The sequence below is a fragment of the Acyrthosiphon pisum genome, chromosome A2 (assembly GCF_005508785.2).
Source record: "Acyrthosiphon pisum isolate AL4f chromosome A2, pea_aphid_22Mar2018_4r6ur, whole genome shotgun sequence".
Classification (NCBI taxonomy): domain Eukaryota; kingdom Metazoa; phylum Arthropoda; class Insecta; order Hemiptera; family Aphididae; genus Acyrthosiphon; species Acyrthosiphon pisum.
In genome coordinates this window covers 23,340,023-23,361,648 of record NC_042495.1, presented here as the reverse complement: position 1 = coordinate 23,361,648, position 21,626 = coordinate 23,340,023, and the positions used below count along the sequence as shown (strand labels likewise).

Sequence of the window (21,626 nt, the reverse complement as noted above, 5' to 3'; positions counted from 1 at the left end):
CGTATATTTGAGTATATAGAGATAAATTAATTTTATGAATATAAATTAAAAAATAAGTTTAAAAAATATTTTGACCAAAGACATTTTAGCCATAAGATATTTTGGCTAAGGATATTATTTTGAAGATATTTTGACCGGTCACCATTGTATACTATGTACACTATATTTTTTAACATTTTAAAATTACTTATACTGTTTAAGTCTCATGAAACTTTATGCCAGGTCAAGTGAGACTAAACTTTTTGGCAATCCAATGATGGTAAATGATGAAATGGCAAAAACATTTTCTAACCTAAATTCAAAACGAAGACTTTTAAATTCTGAGCGGAGCGATCAATGTATAGATTTTACAATGATATGTGTTTTTTTTTTTTGGTTTTTATATTTGTATTTATTTTGTGTCTGGGCAGTACAACAGCATCGATTTTCTTCGACTGTATCTTGTTTGATGTGAAGGGAATCTAGTTGGCACTTATAAGGAAGTAAAAACTCGCAATAGTTTTCAAATTCGCAGGGAAAAACGGTAATTTTTACGAAAATTCGGTTTTGGTTTTTGATAGAACTCTAAAGCAATTAATCGTAGAAACATGATATTTTCACTGAATGTTTATATTAGCACTTGCTATAAGCCATTAAAATTTTTAAAAAATTTTGACTTGTTTCGAGTTGTTCACGGATATTTTCAATTTTCAATTTTTTTAGTTTTTTTTCCCGTAATGTCAATAAAATTGTATTTGTTGGTCAAAAGGCGTGACCATTGATCAACACAGGCATCTAATATATTTTCACTAGCTATAGAAGTTAAAAATATTAAAAATATATAGCACAATTTTTTTAAAAACATTTTAAGTTCGAATTTTGACAAAATTTAAAAATTATATTTTAGTTAAAATTGTATAAAATGTTCATCTTTTTACCTAATGATTGAAAATTTAAAACAAGGTTCCACTTAAATAGGTAAATAAATTATTTTATTCGTAATAATATCATCAATAATTATAGTTTGTTATATCAATAGGTTAACTGACCGTCTTCGCTCAAAATCATTTTTCGTTTACCATGATATTATATCATTGAGTTCAAATTTAACACCATCCGCATTACAGTGACCCACTTATAACCGACTGTAAAGCAGAGTGAAATCCAATTTTTTATTTCTATTTAGATTTATAATAGTTTAAAAAGGAATTAAAGTGTTATATATTAAAATTGACCAGTATTTTCAAGTCTAAAAAGCAGGGCTTAAAACCGTTTACCGGTTTTTCACGAAAACCGTTAAAACCATAAATTTTGAGAACCCTAAACCGGTTATCTAATTTATCTGCAGTTTGGAAAGCGGATACCGGTAACCGATTAACAAAAGTTTATAAAGTCATATCCCAAAAACCAATTATCGACATTTCTGAAAATCGTTATTTTGGCGATACCCGGTAACCAGTACAATGAGGAAAAAAAACTTTGTTCCAATTACCAATTATTTACTTTTATTTCAGTTTATAGTTTTTATACTTTATTTAGTAGAAAAATATTCTATTTATCAGTAATATTGAAATAATGAATTTATGATATAATTGTACAGAAAATAGTAAATATGTCCATGTCATACGGGTAATGCCGTAATGATATACCGTTTATGCGTATTATAAAATAATATTATATAGGTAGGTATATTATATTTTATATTTTAAATGACAATTTAAAGTTGCTGACCAAGCGTTACAGCAGCGCTGAATTATCGAAGGTACGGTAACTCATTTAATGACTTAATGAAAAGTGTAAACACATCATTATAAATAATATTCATAGTTGACAACAAAAATGAAAAAATGTGATGTGAAAAGCGGTATTTAAACCGCTTAAAATTGGTAAGTGGTTATTTAAATATTTTGGAAACCATTAAAAATCGGTAACTGGTAATCACTTTTTTATTGTGGTGTAAGGTAACCGGTAACCGATAAACGGCACTTATCAGAACAAGATAACTGGTAACCGGTTCTTAAAAAAATTTAGCCGATTACCTATAATTTTGGAAACGGTTGTAAGCCCTGCTAAAAAGATAAAATATTATTTATTCCGGAAGAAAGGTTTTAATTTTATTATTTGTTGCATAATGTCTGTGCTAATCTCATGAATAATTACCTGATACATATACGATATTTTTTTTATAAAATCAAACAATGATATAAATAGGAAATTCTTTACACTGTATAGGTTAATTTTACCTATTCTGTGGTGTTAACATAATATATATAATAATCCCATTTCCCATTAAAAACACACATAGTTAGTAAATTCTATATTAATATTACCGATTTTCAGTTACATTTTTAATTTAAAAGAAATGGAATTATAGTTGTTGATTCCATAAAAATATAAAAGCTATTATGTATTAACATAAATAATATAAATCATTTTTAAATGTGTTATATCCGTAATAGAGATGGATTCCGTAAAACATGTTATACCATGGACAAGTGGCCAAAAGCAAGTTCTGAAATCCAACGGATGTAAACCTAAAATATGTACAAACAGCTGTCATGCTCCCAGTTTATTTGAAATCCTACAAAGTTTACGAAAGTATGACGTTTTCAGTGTGTGATTTTAGCTGCTATAAAAATAAATAGTAATAACAAGTTTTTATGTTTTTAGAGAAGAAGTGTTATGTGATATTAAATTAGAAACAGATGACGGTGTATTAGTTTGTGCACATAAAGTTGTTCTAGTATCAGCTAGTCCATATTTCCGTGCAATGTTCACCAGTTTCGCCGAAGGGGATAAAGATGTTGTACATTTAAGAGAGTTAGACTCCAACATCTTACAACTATTGGTGGATTATATTTATACTGGCAAAATCATGGTGACCCAACATAACGTAATGGTAAGTATATAATATAACTATCTGATCATGTGCACTTCGTTGCACGTTAAATGTACCAACTCTATATGACTTATGATTTGTTCAATTCGTTATTTAATATTCGGTGTATGGTATTCAAAATGTACCTAACTTAACTTTTCCGTTGCCTGGAATAAAAATTCTGATTCGCAGCAGTAAATTATCAGGTAGATGTAAGTGTATGATTTAACTCTAAAGTATCAAAGTTATACCATCTATGATGGATTAATATAATCGATTAATACATAATCCTAACCTAACCTAACCGTACTAAAATCCGATGAATAAAAAAAAACCAAATTTAATCATTTTTAAATTAGCCTGTCTTCTCCCAACCAGTGATATAATGTACAGCGCACTGCATAATTCATTTTCTTTTTCAAGTCGACTCAATACCACTGTAATGACATAAACAATACTAAATGATTTAGTAGATTTCACGTATCTAAAAAAGAAACGCTGTAAAAAATGAATATGTCAATCGATTTCTATAAAACTGTTTTAAAAAATGTGCCATGACATTTTTAATTATTTTATATTATTTATATTTAGGCTTTAAAAGCCAATAAAATATGTAAGATTTGCAAGTGTTGCAATTAAGCAAAATAAAAATTTTCCAAGCACATGAAATTTTTAAAACGTTGATTAGTTATTTTAGATTATAATTAAAATATTATTTAAATTAATTACTATTGTTTACCTATTTGTTTAGGTTTTGCTACTGGCTTCTATTCTCTTACAGTTGGATTATGTAAAAGACGTATGTGTTGAGTTTATACAAGGACAACTGAATCCTTCAAATTGTCTTGGTATCAAAGAATTTGCTGACTTTTATAACTGTATGGAAGTTCTGAAGAATACATAAAAGAAAACTTTTTGTAAGCTTTATTCAATTTTACTCTGTCAAGTGACAGTGAATTGTATGAAATGATTAGATATGATTTTCAGAAAAGTTATTGAAGAAGAGGAGTTTCTATCTGTGTCCTCTGAAGAAGTTATTAATCTAATCTCCCGTGATGACATTAACGTTCCATTTGAAGAAAAAGTATGCCTACTAAAATTCATAATTGTTATATTTAATTATTGTTTACTTAGGCTGTTTGAAAGGTATATAATCGAATCACATGTTTCACAAATACTAATAACAGGTTGTCTGTTTGTCCATTGTTGGATGAGGTAATAAACGTAAAAGTTATGTACCTACATATTTCCATTATATAATAGTTTTTGACAGTGAAATATATCATATATATTTATATATCTAAATATTTCTTCATACAGCTTGTTTGCTGATTACTGGGCTACACTGTTACAGTCTGATATAATAGGAGGTTATACTTATTCAAATCAAACCTATGACCTTACTTAAATGGTAGTGCCACAAGGGCGTCTGCGTGGTGGGGGGGCAATTAGGGGCAGTTGCCCCCTTGGCTTTTTCTGGGTTGATTATCATAATTATTATTGATGATTTCAATGCTCTAAAAAAACTTAAAAATGTCCTAACAATTCTAAATAGTGCTTTGAATTATTTTTATTTTTTATATTAAAGATGTAAATTCTATAATAAATTCGATCTAAATTATAATATACATTTTAAACTTTTAAACGATTGTATAACAGTTTTACAGACAGAACTTATCATTTGGACAACCTACATATTTAATCTGAAAGTTATTTTTTTTTCTATATACACATAGGTTTAGACTTAAGATCATATTATAAAAAGCATGTAAAAACATGTACAAATTTTAAAATAAAATTTAAAATTTATATTTAAAACAACTTCAAAAAGGTTCAAACATCTTCAAATGCAAAAAATAACCTTAACATTTAAAATCGTCAAAAAATTCAATGTAGGTATGTTATAAAATAAGTATCCTAGAATTGGAAAACAATTCAAAGTGCATCGTAATCCTAACCTCAATCACAACCATCGAGATATAAAATATCGCAAAACAAACTTTTTTTTAAATTAAAAATGAAAACTTTTTTTTTTTTTACAGAGTGATTTTTATTACACTCGATTATGAACGTCAGAACTAAGAACGTTGCTTTACTGTCAACTGTCAACTGTCACTTGTGTCAACTGCAGTTTTTACTTTTTTGAGAAAAAAATTAAATGTTCATAAATAGCATACCTACAATAGTTTCAACTTTTCAAGTTTGTGGTATCAAAGACTGAATAAGCTAAAAATATTTAATCTTCTAAATTACCTAAAATTATAAAATCAATGGTGACATTTTATTTATTAAAAAAAATTTATTTCATCATTTACAATTACATAACAATGAATTAAAATTAATGCTGTAATATTAAATTTTAACTAACTATCTACGTATAATTCATAAATATTTTTACATTCCTTGTGTATATAAAAGAAAACATGTCACAAAAATACTTTATAACTAATAGGATAGTGAGATTAAAAATTTAAAAGAAAACATTTTGCCTTCCACTTGATAAATTTCTGCGGACGCCCTTGTTAAATACCAGGGTACATTTTGCAAACCATGAACTTAATATCAATATCATATTATGTAATTATTCATTATTTATAAATTATAAGCAAAGGTGGATTAATTAACTCATGTTCAGTAAATTTAATAGAAAGTCAAATGTGTCTGTGTAGCGTTCTTCAGTGGTGCCGAAAGCGTATTTTTTATGGGGCGAATCACCCCAGTGTTTGCTTTGTGATAGTTGAATTTACCTTATAATCACATGGGTGGTGGGTGGTGGTAGTAACTAATTTTTATACTTTGCCCCACCAAATGAAAAACAAGTCGGCGCCACTGGCGTCCTCTTAAGTTAAGAGAACATAATATTATCGTCGAAGGTGGAAGTTAATAGTCAACAAATATTAAAGTTGACTTGTTAAGTCAAATGTTATTATGAAAAAAAATACTAAGTTAACTCAGTTTAAAAAAAGTTAATCTGCTTTTTTAAATTAGTGTGTGAATCACATAAAGATAGTGACTGCATTCTTTCTAATTTCCTAAATTATAATAAACAATAACATCTCAACGTAATGTACAGTGTATGTACCTATTTTACTTTACATGATTATTAAATATTTAAACTAAACCAACACATCCAAATTAATAATTTAAAAATATTAATTTGTTTGTATCAAATAGCAATTTAAGGTCGCATAATAATGTGCCTATCTCATCTACTAAAATATATCTCTTTACAAAATTATTTAATCAAGAAAAATAACAGGAATGTATTATAGTACCTATTGGATTATTTTAATTTTAATTTTAGTATTAATATTTACGTTTAAAATGATAAAAACAAAAAAAAATCTAAAATTTTAAGTTGATGGGTAATTTTTAAATAAATTGAGAAAAGTCAAGTTATTTCATCTGCCAATTAAACTAGTTAAGTTTATAAGTTGGTTAAAAAATTAACCAACTAGTTAAGTAAAAAAGTTAAAACTAATATAACTTTTGAACATAAATTTAACTTTTTAGTGGTTAATGCCCACCTTTGCTAATATATCTATTTTACTTCACATGGTTATTAAATATTTAAACTATACATACATCTCAATTAATAATTTAACAAACCAATATAATTTGTTTATATCAAATAGACATTTAAGGTCGTATAAATGTATAATGATATGCTCATCACTTATCTGATCGACTAAAATATATCTATAAACAAAATTATTTGATCAAAAAAATGAAATACTTGTATACAAATAATACAATATATCATGAAATAATCCAATACCATGATTTTCATTTTAATATTATTTAGCTGACACGGCAATGCTTTGCTATTGCTAGAACGTTCTGATTATTCAAGTCTTTTTGGGTGCATCACGTTGTGAATCAATGTCTTTTTAAGTGTAAATGATATTATATTTTAATGTATATCCTGGTCCGTGGTCGGCGTTGTCCATGAGATTCGTTGTGATTATACTAGCAGTATATTATTAGCAGTGTTGGGTAAATCGCTTTTGAAATGTAATAAAATTACGTTACTTGTTACATTAAATTTAAATTATATTTTTACCCGATATTTTTTTATCTCATTACGTTACTTTTATATTCAAAAAATAGGGCGTTACAAATACTTTTTTTGTACTAATTAAAATTAATTTTTTAAAAATGATTTACTAAATCCGTCTATAACGACTAATGAGTAGTAGCTATACTATTAATTACTAACGTTATAAATTGTATTAGTATTAATTCCTGGGATTTTAATAGGTTATATTGTTTATTATTATCTTTAACTTTTGGAACCGTAAATAAATTGTACTGATTTATAATTTTTCTCAAATATCCTAGCCCTAGTTGCTATAATAATAGGCACTAAATTCATAACTTATTTTAATAACATGGATAATAAGTAATAACATGTTATCTACAAAAAAGTAATTTCGTTACAATTCCGTTAATTTCAATTAATTTTAATGAAATTACTACAGCGTTACACTAAAAGTAATTTCATTACAGTAATTTTTAATTTACGTTACGTTACTACCCAAACCCGGTTATCAGGTATACAATCCATCTGCGGCAGATCACGGTCCCTACGTGGTGCGTCCGTAAGCGAGTAATAAAAAAAATGCAAAAAAATTGGTCCACCGAAGCCATGGTTTGAATTCTGTACTAAAATACACAGGCTTATGATAACTATTAATTAAACCATTTATTAACAAAAAACTACCCAACACAAAATTAATTTTTCAATTCAAACCAGTAGTTATTGAGATTAGCGCGTTCAGCCAAACAAACTCTTCAGCTTTATAATATTAGTATTAATATTTACGTATAAAACAAAAAAAACATTTCAAAAAATATTCGACTTGATGGATTATTTTTAAATCAAATGATACCTAAAAGCTAAAAAGAAAAAAGAAATATTTTAACTGTCGATCAAACAGTTAATTCCATAAGTTGATTAGGAAATTAACTAACTAGCTAAAAAATATGTGTTTAACTACATACTTAATGCCCTAATACCCTTGTAAATGTATAATTCCCATGCATTAAAATTGATAAAGTAACTATAATATACTGTTATAATAAATTCGGTGACTGATTGTTAAATAAAAAAAGAACCTCACTTATACATGGTATTTTTTCATACCGTAAACTTGAAATCAATACCATATTGTGTAATTATTCATTTTTTCTAATTTCAATCATTGTAAACATATTACATAGGTACTATTCCAATTTTGAGCAATACCCTGAAATATTTTTTTTTTAGTAGCTTATCATATAAAGATAGGTACTTCTTTTATAAGGAAGTACTTATCCTTAGACTTGATGTCAAAATAAAAAAAAATTCTGAGGCACTCGGGGACTGTTGCGGTAAAGCTATTGCATAACAATTTTGTAGCTATGTATCATGTAATTATGACTATATTTATTTTTGTATGACATTAATTCAAGTTTTTTTTGTTGATAATGGTAGATAAACACCGTACGGAAATATTTTATTTGAGACATTTTTGCTTAGCAACTGGTTAGACTGTAAATAACGAAAATAATAATAACATCTTACGGTCACGCTTTTTCGTTACGAAAAATGTTTTTTCAGTCACCACGCAATACACAACCGCGATAAAAGCTATGCAATAGCTTAAAAAAGATTGATTATGTAATTTGTTTTAGTTATATTTTAATTTAATCTTATTGTTTTATTTGTTGTAGATCTTTGAATGTGTTATTAATTGGGTAAGACATGAATTAGATTGTAGATATGACAGTTTGCCTAAATTAATGGAACATGTTCGTTTGTCGTTAGCATCCCAAGAGTATATATCAATAAAAGTAGTTGAGGAACCTCTTATTAAAAATAATCCTAAATGTATGTTTTTTTTTCATCGTTATGCTTTTACTGTAAATTTATAATCTTATATGAAAATTATAATTTTTTTTTAGGTAAAGATTTTGTAATTGAAGCTTTAAATTTCCATATCCGAAAGAAACATCGGCTTATAACTATTCCACAGACAATTCGTAACTCACCTAGACAAAATCATTCTAATGTCCATAAAGTATTATTATTCTGATTTCAGTTTTGTAATTATTTTTACAATATTATTCTATCTACTTATTTTTTTTCAGTTTCTCCTTGCCATGTGTGATTCATCTAGAATGAATCAGTGTTATACAAGCTGGTATGACCCAGCAACCAAACTATTGAATAAAACAACAGAAATGAGTATGAGCTATGGATTATGTGGTCTAGCCTTAGTAAAAGAACATTTCGTTTTTGCCTTGGGCAATAATTATAATAATTCAAGATCAATTGAAATGCTTGATTTATCATCACAATCACTCCAATGGAAATCAACAGTTAACATGTTAGTCGATCGTAATTATTTTGGAGTTGGTGTCTTAAATGAATGTATATATGCTGTAAGTATTCCAATAGATTAGGTTCCGTGACTCATTACTAATTTTGTGTTATTTTAATGTATATTAATATTAATTTATAGGTTGGTGGATTAAGTGGTGTTTCTATTTTAAACAGTGCAGAGATTTTTGACGTGAGTATTCAAGAATGGCGATTATTATCTAGTTTGTCTACTGAAAGAATGGACCTCGGTGTTGGAGTACTCAATAATCTTTTATACGTGGTAAACATTTTTTTTTTTTAATTCTTAGCTTTGAATATCTACATTTAATTTAATTAAATTCCGTAGGTTGGAGGTTATAACTACCCATTTTCTTTGAAATCTGTTGAATGTTATGATCCCAGCCTTGACACGTGGACACTAGTCACACAAATGAGTTCAAGTCGCCGATGCCCTGGTATAGGAGTCTTAGACGGTGTAATGTATGCTATTGGTGGAGAGTTTAAGGACAATACTAGCTCAGTGATTCTTAAAAGTGTTGAGGCCTATACACCAATTAACAATGTATGGTCTCCTATTGCTGATATGCACTTGTGTCGAGCTGATCCAAGTAATTATAAAAATTAAAAGAAAAACTTTCTAATGAACTTATTGATTTTAAATTGCATTTTCAATATAGGTGTTGTCACATTTAATGGTTTGTTGTATGTTATGGGTGGATTTGACGGATTTAATCGTTTGGATTCTGTAGAAATCTACGACCCCAAAATAAATACTTGGACCATGGAACCCCTGTCAACAACTGAAGAGGTTGTTTATGGTGCAATAGTCGTTTATAGTCCACCACATTTGAGAATTGATTAGCTTATAGGTACTTGGTCTCATTCTTGATTGTGGTATATTATATTCATATTAATTTATAATTCACGAACAAATGTTATGTATTTTATGCATTTTTGATTTTGTGAATGTTTGAATAAAATGTTTTTATATACATTTATTTGAATATTATAATATTATTTTTCCGTAACCTTCTACCTTTCTGTTGAGAAAAAATCATCTTGATAAGATAACAGATAATTCATTCACCAGTTATCTAGATAAGATAACAAATAACATAATTTTAATTGAACTAGATAAAGATAAAAATACACATATATTTATCTAGATAAAAAAATAGATAATTTGTTTTTAAATTATATCACATATAAATAATGTATTTTTTTATTAACTACTAATTAGGTAATATTTATTAATTAATAAATCCTTTATATCATTTATCAACTAAAATAATATACAATTTTAATTTTTAATACAACTTGAATAAAAATAAAACAACAAAATAAAACTGACAATGTTTCAGTAAACATTTTTTTTAACTATATTAATATTGGAACTTGGAATCACTACTCAGTTCTCGTAAATTATTGGCTATTCCAGTATTTAAAAATATTCTTCTTATTATATTATTTATCTAGATAAATTACAACTACTTACTCTACTACTAATTACTTCTTACTCATCTAGATGAGATAATTAGATGATTTAATTATTTTTATTTAGATAATTCTCAACACCTTGCCATAACTAAATCATCCACATATTTTCTTTAAATAATATTTATTTAATTGCTGAGTAGGTAATAATGCGTAATACTATACAGTTGACATCAGTTTAACGTATTTTTGCCCTTTAGCGGAATAATTTACAGGAAAAAAGGATAGGTTCTTATTAGAAAAATAGAAATTCGTATTGAGACAAGACACTCCTTATGTATACCAAGAAATGAATGATTTTGAAAAAATTGGTTTAGCCCAGCAGATGCTTTAATATATAAAAATTACCATAATGTATCGGAGAATAACAAGGAATGATTATCTGCATAATATTATGTTATTATCGAGCCATCTATTTTTGAGTCACAAAAGATGTTAATGTAAAGGTAATAGTATTATGTTATTTTATGTTATGTTATATAAACTTACCTATATTATGTAATAGTAGGTAATAAGTATTGTATAATTATAATATTTTGATTTTCACAAAATTTTCGTTGTCAGGGTTACTTATTAACAAAAACAAGTTTATGATTCATTGATTATTTTTTTAAAGAGGTAAAATATCGAGTTATCCTAGATAAGTAAAGTTGTACGCGATATAATGCATTCCACACACACATGCCCCTAAATTGCCTATCCCGTACGCCAGCTAGATTTTTTACAAAAAGGTTATATACAACAAGCTTCGGTAAACTTTCTTTCGATAATTGACCGAAATAATAATATAAGTCGTATAGAATATCTCAGATTTCTAATCATGGACTTAGTATCGTAAGCTAAATATGGTTAATAAAAATACACACAATATTATTTAACAATATACAATTTACTTACCAAATATACGCACAGTCATGATAACTGACTAAGCATTTATTTTATACTGATTAAAATTTTACAAGAATATTATGTAAGCCATAAGGTACATATTTTTTTTAAAAAACCCTACAAATCAAAATAGCTTCCTTGCTCCGCTCAGAATCTAAAATTAACAAACAAATTTTTTTTTATTAAATTAATATATTTTTTTTTAAAAATGGGTACTGATTATCGATGTTTAGTCTACCACTGTTAGTTGTGTTGCTTCTATATACTTTACATATGAGCAAGGCTGGGCATTTATGAGTCGAGAATTGAAATCAATTGAATGACTATCAGGATTTCAAACACCGTAGTGCTATACAGTTTAAATAAACTTCATTGACTATAATATAGGTTCGGTTAGGTTAGGGTGCGTTCGTATATTGCACAGTACTGTTCCTATTTAAAAGGTAAGAACACACAAGAGACTTTTATTCGGGTGTAAAACAAATATAAAAGCGGGTAAGTGGATGTAGCTCTGCTGTACAATAGGTTACAAGTGGGTGTCAATGTATAATGGATTGTATTAAACTTGAATTCGATGATATAATTCATTGTATAAGAAAAAGGATTCTGAACGTAGACGGTTTGTCAGTCTGGCTATTTTATATTTTATAGGTACCTAATACCTATTTATATAGTTATGATAATGGGTACCTAATATTAAATAATATAATATATATTTTTTTTTTTTTTTTCATACAGGGCCTCAAAATGTCATTATCCGGGCTTGTACAAAGTGATATACAACCGTTTTGGTTGTGTCGCTGGTCAAATATAATATATAGGGACTAGACGCCACGATATTGAGCTCTTTTAGGGTGGCAACGAAGGTGGAACTTAAAATAATAATTTAATATTATATTGATTTATTGCAGTCGGTGTATTATTATAATATATATTATAGACACCCGAGAAGATCGATACATAATCCATATAGGTAATCCATATAATATATTATATTATAATCTATATAGTTATAATTATTATATACCTACTGCACTCAGTTTTGCGCGGGGTAGATTCGAGATCGTTCGTTTTTCGGCGAGCAAGCCGGACTTGCACAATCCACGGCCCTCTTCATAGGTAAGTGTTTATTTCGTATTATTATTTCTATTATTTAATACTACGATCTAACTATCTAAGGTGGTAGGTACTTAACTATAAAAAATATTATAATTTATTATTAACAGTTCGCCGTCCGGCCGTATTCATTATCTGGATGATGATTTATGATAACAAATAAGAAAAATAATTGATAACCCAACGATAGCCGATCGGTCGGTCGCATGTTATCCGGAATCCGCCGCGACGGCAATAGTGATAAGAAATAATATTATGTTCTTGACGTGCAGTCTACGTAGTTCGTATTCTAAAATATTTCTATAGACCGCAGAATAATATAACACGGCCTTAAATACGTATAATACTGAGTGAAGTCAACTACAAAACAGAATAGGCAAGTTCATACATAATATTTATGCGTATTATATCGAATCAAAAATGTTATCATGTGTTTAGGTACCTACTCGTGTATAGTATGCTACCGCACCGTACGTCTGTAAACGAGATGGATTCTGTAAAACAAGTCATGCCACGGATAAATGGCCAAAAGCGAGTTCTGAAATCCAACGGATGTAAACCTAAAATATTTATAAACAGCTGTCATACTCGCAGTTCATTTGAAGTCTTACAAAGTTTACGCAGGTACCTACGACGTTTTAGTCATTTCAACTGCTATCAAAACAAATAATAATAACGAGTTTTATGTTTTTAGAGAAGAAGTGTTGTGTGATATTAAGTTAGAAACTGATGACGGTGTATTAGTTTGTGCACATAAATTGGTTTTAGTAGCAGCTTGTCCATATTTCCGTGCAATGTTCTCCAGTTTTGCTGAAGGGGCTAAATATGTTGTAAATATCAGAGAGTTAGATTCTAACATTCTACAACTCTTGATTGATTATATTTATACTGGTAAAATAACGGTGACCGAACAAAACATAATGGTAGGTATATAATATAAAAATTATTAAATTTTTAATAACCATAGGCTATGTATCAAATAAAAGGATATATACATGTAGTGATGAAACTGCAATTCAATATAGATTTTTATGTGGTGTTTACGGTGTACTTACCATAGGTCTTACAAATTTAAAAAAGAAATATGTGTGCAAGAGGGCACTGGTCAGATGTATGCATGTTGATCACTTTAATGGATGTGTTAAATTTGAATTCATTGATATAATATTGAAAATAATAATATATTGTTATACTATTCTTAATTTTAATTTATGTTATAATATTTACCCAAATAGTTATTTCAGTTTGGCATTTATAAAAAATTAATTTAGTTTAAATTTGACCTTCAAATATTTATTAAAAAGATTGTATATGCAGTTTTTTAAATTATTAGTTACACGTCTATGAAATAGGTACATAATATGAGAAATATTGTTTTAAATTTTCAATTCTTAAACTATAATTTTTAAATGCTTATGAAACAAAATCATGACAATATAATTTGATAGGAAATCATTAGTTTACAGTTTGAAGAAAAAATGTTATGAATTTCTATCTCAACTGTTCATTCACTTTTTTAAATCTACTAAAAAAATTGTAATGATATAAACGAGACTAAATGATTTAGTAGTACTTCACGTATCTAATGAAGGAACACTCTGAAAGATGAAAATGTCAATCAATTTCTACAAAACTATTTTAAAAGATTTGTTTTTTATGGTTTCTTCCAAATCTACAAAAATTTAAAAAAATTTTAAAGCAGTTTTAAATTATCAAATTGTATTCATATTTATGCATTAAAAAACTATTCAATAAAATATGTAAAAGTTGCAAATGTTGCAATAGGTATAATGTAAATATTCTAACCACATAGAATTTTTAAAACTTTTAGATTATTATCAAAATTATTTAAATTAATTATTATTGTTTATTTGTTTAGGATTTGTTACCATCTGCTGTCCGCTTACAGTTGGATTATGTAAAGGATGTATGTGTTGAATTTTTACAAAAACAACTAAATACTGAAAATTGTCTTGGTATCAGAGAATTGGCTGACTTTTATAACTGTATGGATTTGCTGTCAAGTTCTGAAGAATACATAAAAACACATTTTTTGTAAGTTTTATTAAATAACTGTCAGTGCATTTTATAAATGTTATGGTCATGATTTACAGAAAAGTTGTTGAAGCTGAAGAGTTCCTATCTTTGTCATCTGAAGAAATTATTAATCTAATCTCCCGTGCTGACATTAACATTCCATTTGAAGAAAAAGTATGCCTACTAAATTTCGTAATAGTTGTATTTAATTATTGTTTATAATAAATCAATTTATTTATGCAGTGTGTAAGGAATATAATCGAATCACATGATTCACAAATACTAATAACTGGTGGGTGGGTGTTTGGGTAGGTGATATACCTAAATAATGATGTAAATATTTGCATTATTTTTTGACAGTTTATCAAATTAAGTATTTAATTCTGCAGCTTGTTTTCTGATAACTAGTCTATACTACTACAGTATGGAAGAATAGGCGGGTTATACTTATGCCGATCTGAAAAATGTACCTTACTTTAACTTTACGATAAACCATTTTTTGTCTCAGACTTTAGAGTGCGTTATATAACAAATTTTACGCTTAGCAGATCATGATTAACTCCACTAGTTCAAAACTTAGAGTGATAACATCTTATAAAATTTAAAGGTGAGATTGTTATTTAGGTGATTTGCTGATTGTATCATTTGGTATATTACGCACTTTTAAGACGTAGACAACAAATGTCTGTGTAGAGTACTCTTAAGTTAAGAGAACATAAGATGATATTAAAAGTTAACAGTTAAAAAATAATAAATTTGACTCGATAGGTTAAAAGTTATTCCTGAAAAAATTATTTACTTAACTCATTTAAAAAAAAAGTTATGTAGTCTTCTTTTTAAATTAGTATGTGAATCACATAAAGAGTACTTGCGTTCTTTCTAATTACTCGAATTATAATATTGTAATGTACGGTGTATATGTCTATTTTACTTCACATGATAATTAACATTGAAACTATACCTATATGCATCTCAATTAATAATTTAACAAATATTAATTTTTTTTTATATTAAATAGCAATTTAAGATCCAATAATAATATGTTTATTTGATCTACTAAAATATATCTTAAAACAAAATTATCTGATCAAGAAAAATAATAGAAATGTTTGTACTATTATAGTATTGGATTATTTGAATTGTAATATTAATATTAACATTAGTAGTATAGGGGTCACTCCAGTACACTTTCATTTAAATGCAATATTTCCTAAAATATTTTTCATAGAAATTGAAATGCAATATTCCTAAAATATTTTGCATATTCGTGAAACGCAATATTCCTTTAATTATTTTGCATATTCGTGAAACGCAATGATTATTAAAATATTTTTCAAAAGTGAACGCAATAATTATTAAAATATTTTTCAAAAGTGAAATGCAATAATAATAAAAATATTTTTTACAAAACTTATGATATTAATAATTAAAAATTGAAATACAATATCTCATAAAATATTTTTCGCAAAATACTTATGATATTAATAATTAAAATCGAAATGCATTAATAATTAAAACATTTTTTAATAGAATTGTTCTATCAAAAATAAAATCAAAATACCATATTTAATTACAAAATGTATTAAAAATTAATTTAAAAAATTAACTAAAAAATTAAAAATATAATAAATAATGGCAAATATAAATTCTATAAGCATATTAGAAAATATGAAAGTCTCTGAGGTTTAAGTCAATAGCAAAAGAGGCTTAACTTAAAGGTTATAGAACCCTTAAAAAAAATGATCTTATATCAAGAATTAGGAGAGGTCATACAATTCGCGATTTAACAACTTCTGAGCTTAAGTCAATAGCTAGAAGGTTTGATATAAAACAAATTTACAAACTTAATAAAGAATGTTCAGTAAAAAATATTAAATTAACAAGAAAGCAACAACCTTTTCGTAAATTTCAAGAAGATATATTCAAGGATGAAGTTTTTAATAGTTCATTAAACAATAATCCATTTCAGAAGTTAGAAAAATCAATTTTCACTGAAGAAAATTATTTTAATAGTTCATTAGAATTTATGAAGTGTGGCATTTTGAAGAGAAATCAACAGATTTATTTAAAGATTATGTCAATAATTTTGTAAAAATAAAATTAGAAAGTTCAAAACATAATTATAGCTGTAATGATGAGTATATAAAGGCAATTTTTGATAAAATGGGTATTTTATTAGATGGATTAAAATTAGGTGATAATCCAGGTAGGTGGGGAAAATTTGGACAACGACAAAAAATGAAAAAAACTGAGTTTGTTACAGACCCACAACAATTCTATACAATATTATTAAATGATAGATTAGAAAATATCAATATAAAATTATTAAACGACAATATGATACAATTGTGTTATAATTATAAAGATTATTACGTTGAGAATTTTCAATTTGATTGAATTGAACCCTAAACCAATACATATATGTAATTATTCATTATTCATAAGTTCAATCGCTTAAAACATATTTACATTTAATTTTGAGCGACACCCTCAAATATCATTTTGTTTTTATCTCAACAAATAAGTACCTCTTTGCGTCAAGGAAAAAAAAATTGCTTATGTAATTTGTTTTAATCATATTTATTTTTTGCAGATATTTGAATGTGTTATTAATTGGGTAAAACATGAATTAGATTGTAGATATGACAGTTTGCCTAAATTAATGGAACATGTTCGTTTGTCTTTAGCACCTTCAGACTTTATATCAAAATATGTAGTTGATGAACCTCTTATTAAAAATAATCCTAAATGTATGTTTTTTCATCATTATGCTTCTTTTACTGTAAATTTATAATTTTATACAATAATTATAATATTTATAGGTATAGAGTTCGTCATTGAAGCTTTAAATTTCCATATTGTACAGATACATCGGAACATTACTTTGCCACAAAAAATTCGTTATTCACCTAGACAGACTGGACTTAAAGTATTATTGAATTCAGATTTCAAATTATCTTTTCAATACCATTCTATTTACTTATTTTTTTTGCAGTTTCTTCTTGCCATGGAATCAGGAATGGGGAAGTGTTATACAAGCTGGTATGATCCAGCAACCAAACTATTGTATAAAACAATAGAAATGAGTATGCAGTTTGGAGGAGGATGTCATCTTGCCTTAATAAAAGAACATTTAGTTTTTGCCTTGGGTAATAAATATATTAATTCAAGGTCAATTGAATTGCTTGATTTATCTTCACATCCACTCCAATGGAAACCAACAGTTAACATGTTAGTCGATCGTAATTTTTTCGGAGTTGGTGTGTTAGATGATCGTATATATGCTGTGAGTTATACCAATAGTTAACATGACCTATAACTAATTTTGTGTTATTTATATTTATAATAATATTAAATTCTAGGTTGGCGGAGCAATTGGTGTTTCTCCTTTAAGTAGTGTGGAGGTTTTTGACGTAAGTATTCAAGAATGGTGATTGTTAACTAATATGCCTACTGAAAGAGTGGGCCCTGGTGTTACAGTACTCAATAATCTTTTATACGTGGTAAACATTTTTTTTTTAATTCTTAGCTTTGAATATCTACATTTAATTTAATTAAATTCTGTAGGTAGGAGGTCACAACTACATATCTTCTTTGAAATCTGTTGAATGTTATGATCCCAGCCTTGACACGTGGACACCGGTCACACATATGTCTACAAGTCGCCGATCCCCTGGTCTTGGAGTCTTAGACGGTGTAATTTATGCTGCCGGTGGTATGTTTCGGGATTATACTAATAAGGTGATTCTTAAAAGTGTTGAGGCATATACACCAATTGCTTAAGTTTGGTCACCTATACCTGACATGCACATATGCCGATATAATCCAAGTAACTACTAAAATTATTTTTTTAAGAAAATTTTTCTAATGAACTTTTTTCTAATTAAATTTGAATTGTATTTTTAATATAGAAGTTGTCACGTTTAATGGTTTATTGTATGCTTTTGGCGGACATGATGGATCTACTCATTTGGATTCTGTTGAAATATATGACCCCAATACCTATACGTGGACTTTGAAAACATTATCAACAAGTGTTGAGGCAGTTTGTGGTGTAACAGTCATTGACATGCCATTACATTTGAGAACTGATTGTACTGTATAAGCTATATATGATCTCATTTTTGGCTGTTGTATGTTATATTCATATTAATTTATAATACATAAACATTTGTTAAGTATTTTATACATTTTTGATAAAATGTTCAAATTAAATTTTTTTTAAATAATTTTAATTTTCTATTATATTATCTCTCAGTAGACTTCTAACTAAATCACCTACATATATTCTTTAAATATTCTACAGAAAATAAGGTCTTTTTATTTGCCATTCACCTAAATCATTTTCAATAGAAACACATTGTTTTACACATACATTGTATCGACACATTATACTCTTCAAGTAGTACAAAATAATCCATGCATTTGAAAAAATTATCCCCATAGGTGCTTTAGTATATAAAAATGTCTTTCTATTTTTTTTTGAGATTTTTGTTGTCATCGTTATTTACTAACCAAAACAAATTTATGGTTCACAAATGTATAAAAATTGGTTATAATATTATATTGAAGACTGCCTACAATATAAAACAAATTATTTTTCATTACACTTATTATACACAGATTATGACAAATTATGTATCTACAATAATTGAAATAAACTGTTTAACATTCTTTGAGTCAATATATTTTGATAATTTCATCAAGTATTGACAATGGTTGAATAAATTACCCATGTGTATTGGTTTTTTAGCTACTTATTTTGGTTTTCCGGATGCTCGTGAAAACATCTAGGAATTTTTTACTATTTACCCTTCAAAATACTGTTTGAATTAATTTTCCTATCAGAAAAGATGCTGAAGTAAGGCGATGAAAGACACAAAAAATTAAAAATAATAAACACATTAGTGTAAAATCAATATATTCGTCGCTCCACTCAGAATCTAAATTATCTCTAATAATAATATTATTTCTCAGTAAATCATCTACATATTTTCTTAAAATATTCTAATGAAAATAAGGATTATTTATATTCAGGGTAGGTAATAGTATTATTCTATACTGTTCACAGCAGTATAATGAATTTTTGCCCTAAATAAATTTCAGTAAAAAATGGTAAGTTCTTATTGAAAAACAGAAGTTTTTATGAACAAAAGACACTCCTTATGTAGCACAAAAAAATGAATGAATTTGAAATAATTTGATTTTTCCCAATGCTTTAAAATCAATTAATGGTGTTAATGTATATTATTATGATATTTTTTGTTACATTATATAAACTGTAATAAGAATAATTAGTATAACTATATAATTAGTAAAACCTAATTAGTAATTAGTAAAACTATATAAGAGTAATTAGTATTGTATTATAATATTTAGGTATCGAAAGTTAATTTTTTGCGATTATCCATTTATTTCTACGTAATGTTAACTACTTCATATTAGTATAATGCAGGGCTTAAAACCGTAAAATTTGAGAACCCTAACCCGGTTATCTAATTTATCTGCAGTTTGGAAAGCGGATACCGGTAACCGATTAACAAAAGTTTATAAATTCATATCCCAAAAACCAATTATCGACATTTCTGAAAATCGTTATTTTAGCGATACCCGGTAACCATTACAATGAGGAAAAAAAAACTTTGTTCCAATTACCAATTATTTATTTTTATTTCAGTTTATAGTTTTTATACTTTATTTAGTAGAAAAATATTCTCTTTATCAGTAATATATTGAAATAATGAATTTATGATAATATAATTGTACAGAAAATAGTATATATAGCCATATAACCATATATAGGTATATTATATTTTATATTTATATCTGTATTCTATACTGATTATTTAATATTACCGGAATTCCCTATGGCCGTTTCCCGTAATCTACCCTACATGGACACATGGTTATATTTTATGACCTACAAAGTACTTATTGTATATAATATATATAATATATATATATATATATATATTATATCATATGATTTAGTATTTACTAACTACTTATCGTAGTATTACACTATTGTCTATTACCTGCTATTAATAATATTATTATTATTATTTACTATTCAGTGATTCGTTTATTCGAAGTAACACAAACACTATCATTTCACTTTCAGTATTTTTGTATAGTACCCGTCACTACTTAGTACTTACTATACAGCCAACAGAACGGCGTCTTGTTGTATAGTTTACCTATGTTATTCGCGTATGTGATGATAAATAAAATACAAATTATAAATGTCTTGATATCATACTAGTATCACCGTTTATATTCGATTACAAACAATATCAATAAAGTGTCATCAGTAATTCTATGATGCATCTAACCAGTATGTTTCTAACATGATGGAACCGCTGTTTGGTTCGCTAGGTTGTGATGGATTAAAAAACGCTATCTATCACAAGCAGCGTAGTTTTGCGCTGAATTAAAAAATGACAATTTAAAGTTGCTGACCAAGCGTTACAGCAGCGCTGAATTATCGAAGGCGCGGTAACTCATTTAATGACTTAATGAAAAGTGTAAACACATCATTATAAATAATTCATAGTTGATAGCAAAAATGAAAAAATGTGATGTGAAACGCGGTATATAAACCGCTTAAAATTGGTAAGTGGTTATTTAAATATTTTGGAAACCGTTAAAAATCGGTAACTGGTAATCACTTTTTTATTGTGGTGTAAGGTAACCGGTAACCGGTAAACGGCACTTCTCAGAACAAGATAACTGGTAACCGGTTCTTAAAAAAATTTAGCTGATTACCTATAATTTTGGAAACGGTTTTAAGCCCTGGTATGATATGTATTGTTTGTAATATGTATTGTATACCACATAGTCTATAGGGTGGACTAGAAGACCTGACAA

The 21,626-nt window shown here is 27.1% G+C and overlaps 2 protein-coding genes across 4 annotated transcripts; both read left to right on the top strand.

The window, feature by feature from the left end:
- Nucleotides 1-3,738: 3,738 nt before the first annotated feature.
- On the top strand, nt 3,739-10,187 carry LOC100167759 (ring canal kelch homolog). The gene is made up of 8 exons (XM_016803325.2): nt 3,739-3,774; nt 3,832-3,941; nt 8,573-8,729; nt 8,804-8,919; nt 8,990-9,283; nt 9,364-9,504; nt 9,571-9,832; nt 9,902-10,187. The coding sequence occupies exons 2-8, from the start codon at nt 3,834-3,836 to the stop codon at nt 10,084-10,086; spliced, it is 1,263 nt and encodes a 420-aa protein (XP_016658814.1). The 5' UTR covers nt 3,739-3,774; nt 3,832-3,833; the 3' UTR covers nt 10,087-10,187.
- Nucleotides 10,188-12,971: 2,784 nt separating this feature from the next.
- LOC100574090 (ring canal kelch homolog) lies at nt 12,972-19,438 on the top strand. 3 transcript variants are annotated; one of them, XM_008183434.3, is made up of 11 exons: nt 12,972-13,098; nt 13,161-13,346; nt 13,417-13,645; nt 14,602-14,777; nt 14,837-14,933; nt 17,353-17,509; nt 17,582-17,688; nt 17,755-18,045; nt 18,122-18,172; nt 18,327-18,588; nt 18,671-19,438. In XM_008183434.3, the coding sequence occupies exons 2-10, from the start codon at nt 13,180-13,182 to the stop codon at nt 18,540-18,542; spliced, it is 1,491 nt and encodes a 496-aa protein (XP_008181656.1). In that variant the 5' UTR covers nt 12,972-13,098; nt 13,161-13,179; the 3' UTR covers nt 18,543-18,588; nt 18,671-19,438. The 3 variants fall into 3 exon arrangements, 2 of the variants coding, with proteins under 2 accessions (XP_008181656.1, XP_016658813.1); XM_016803324.2 differs by having other exon boundaries at nt 12,992-13,098; nt 13,179-13,346; XR_510592.3 differs by lacking the exon at nt 18,671-19,438 and having other exon boundaries at nt 18,122-18,262; nt 18,327-18,466.
- Nucleotides 19,439-21,626: the final 2,188 nt, after the last annotated feature.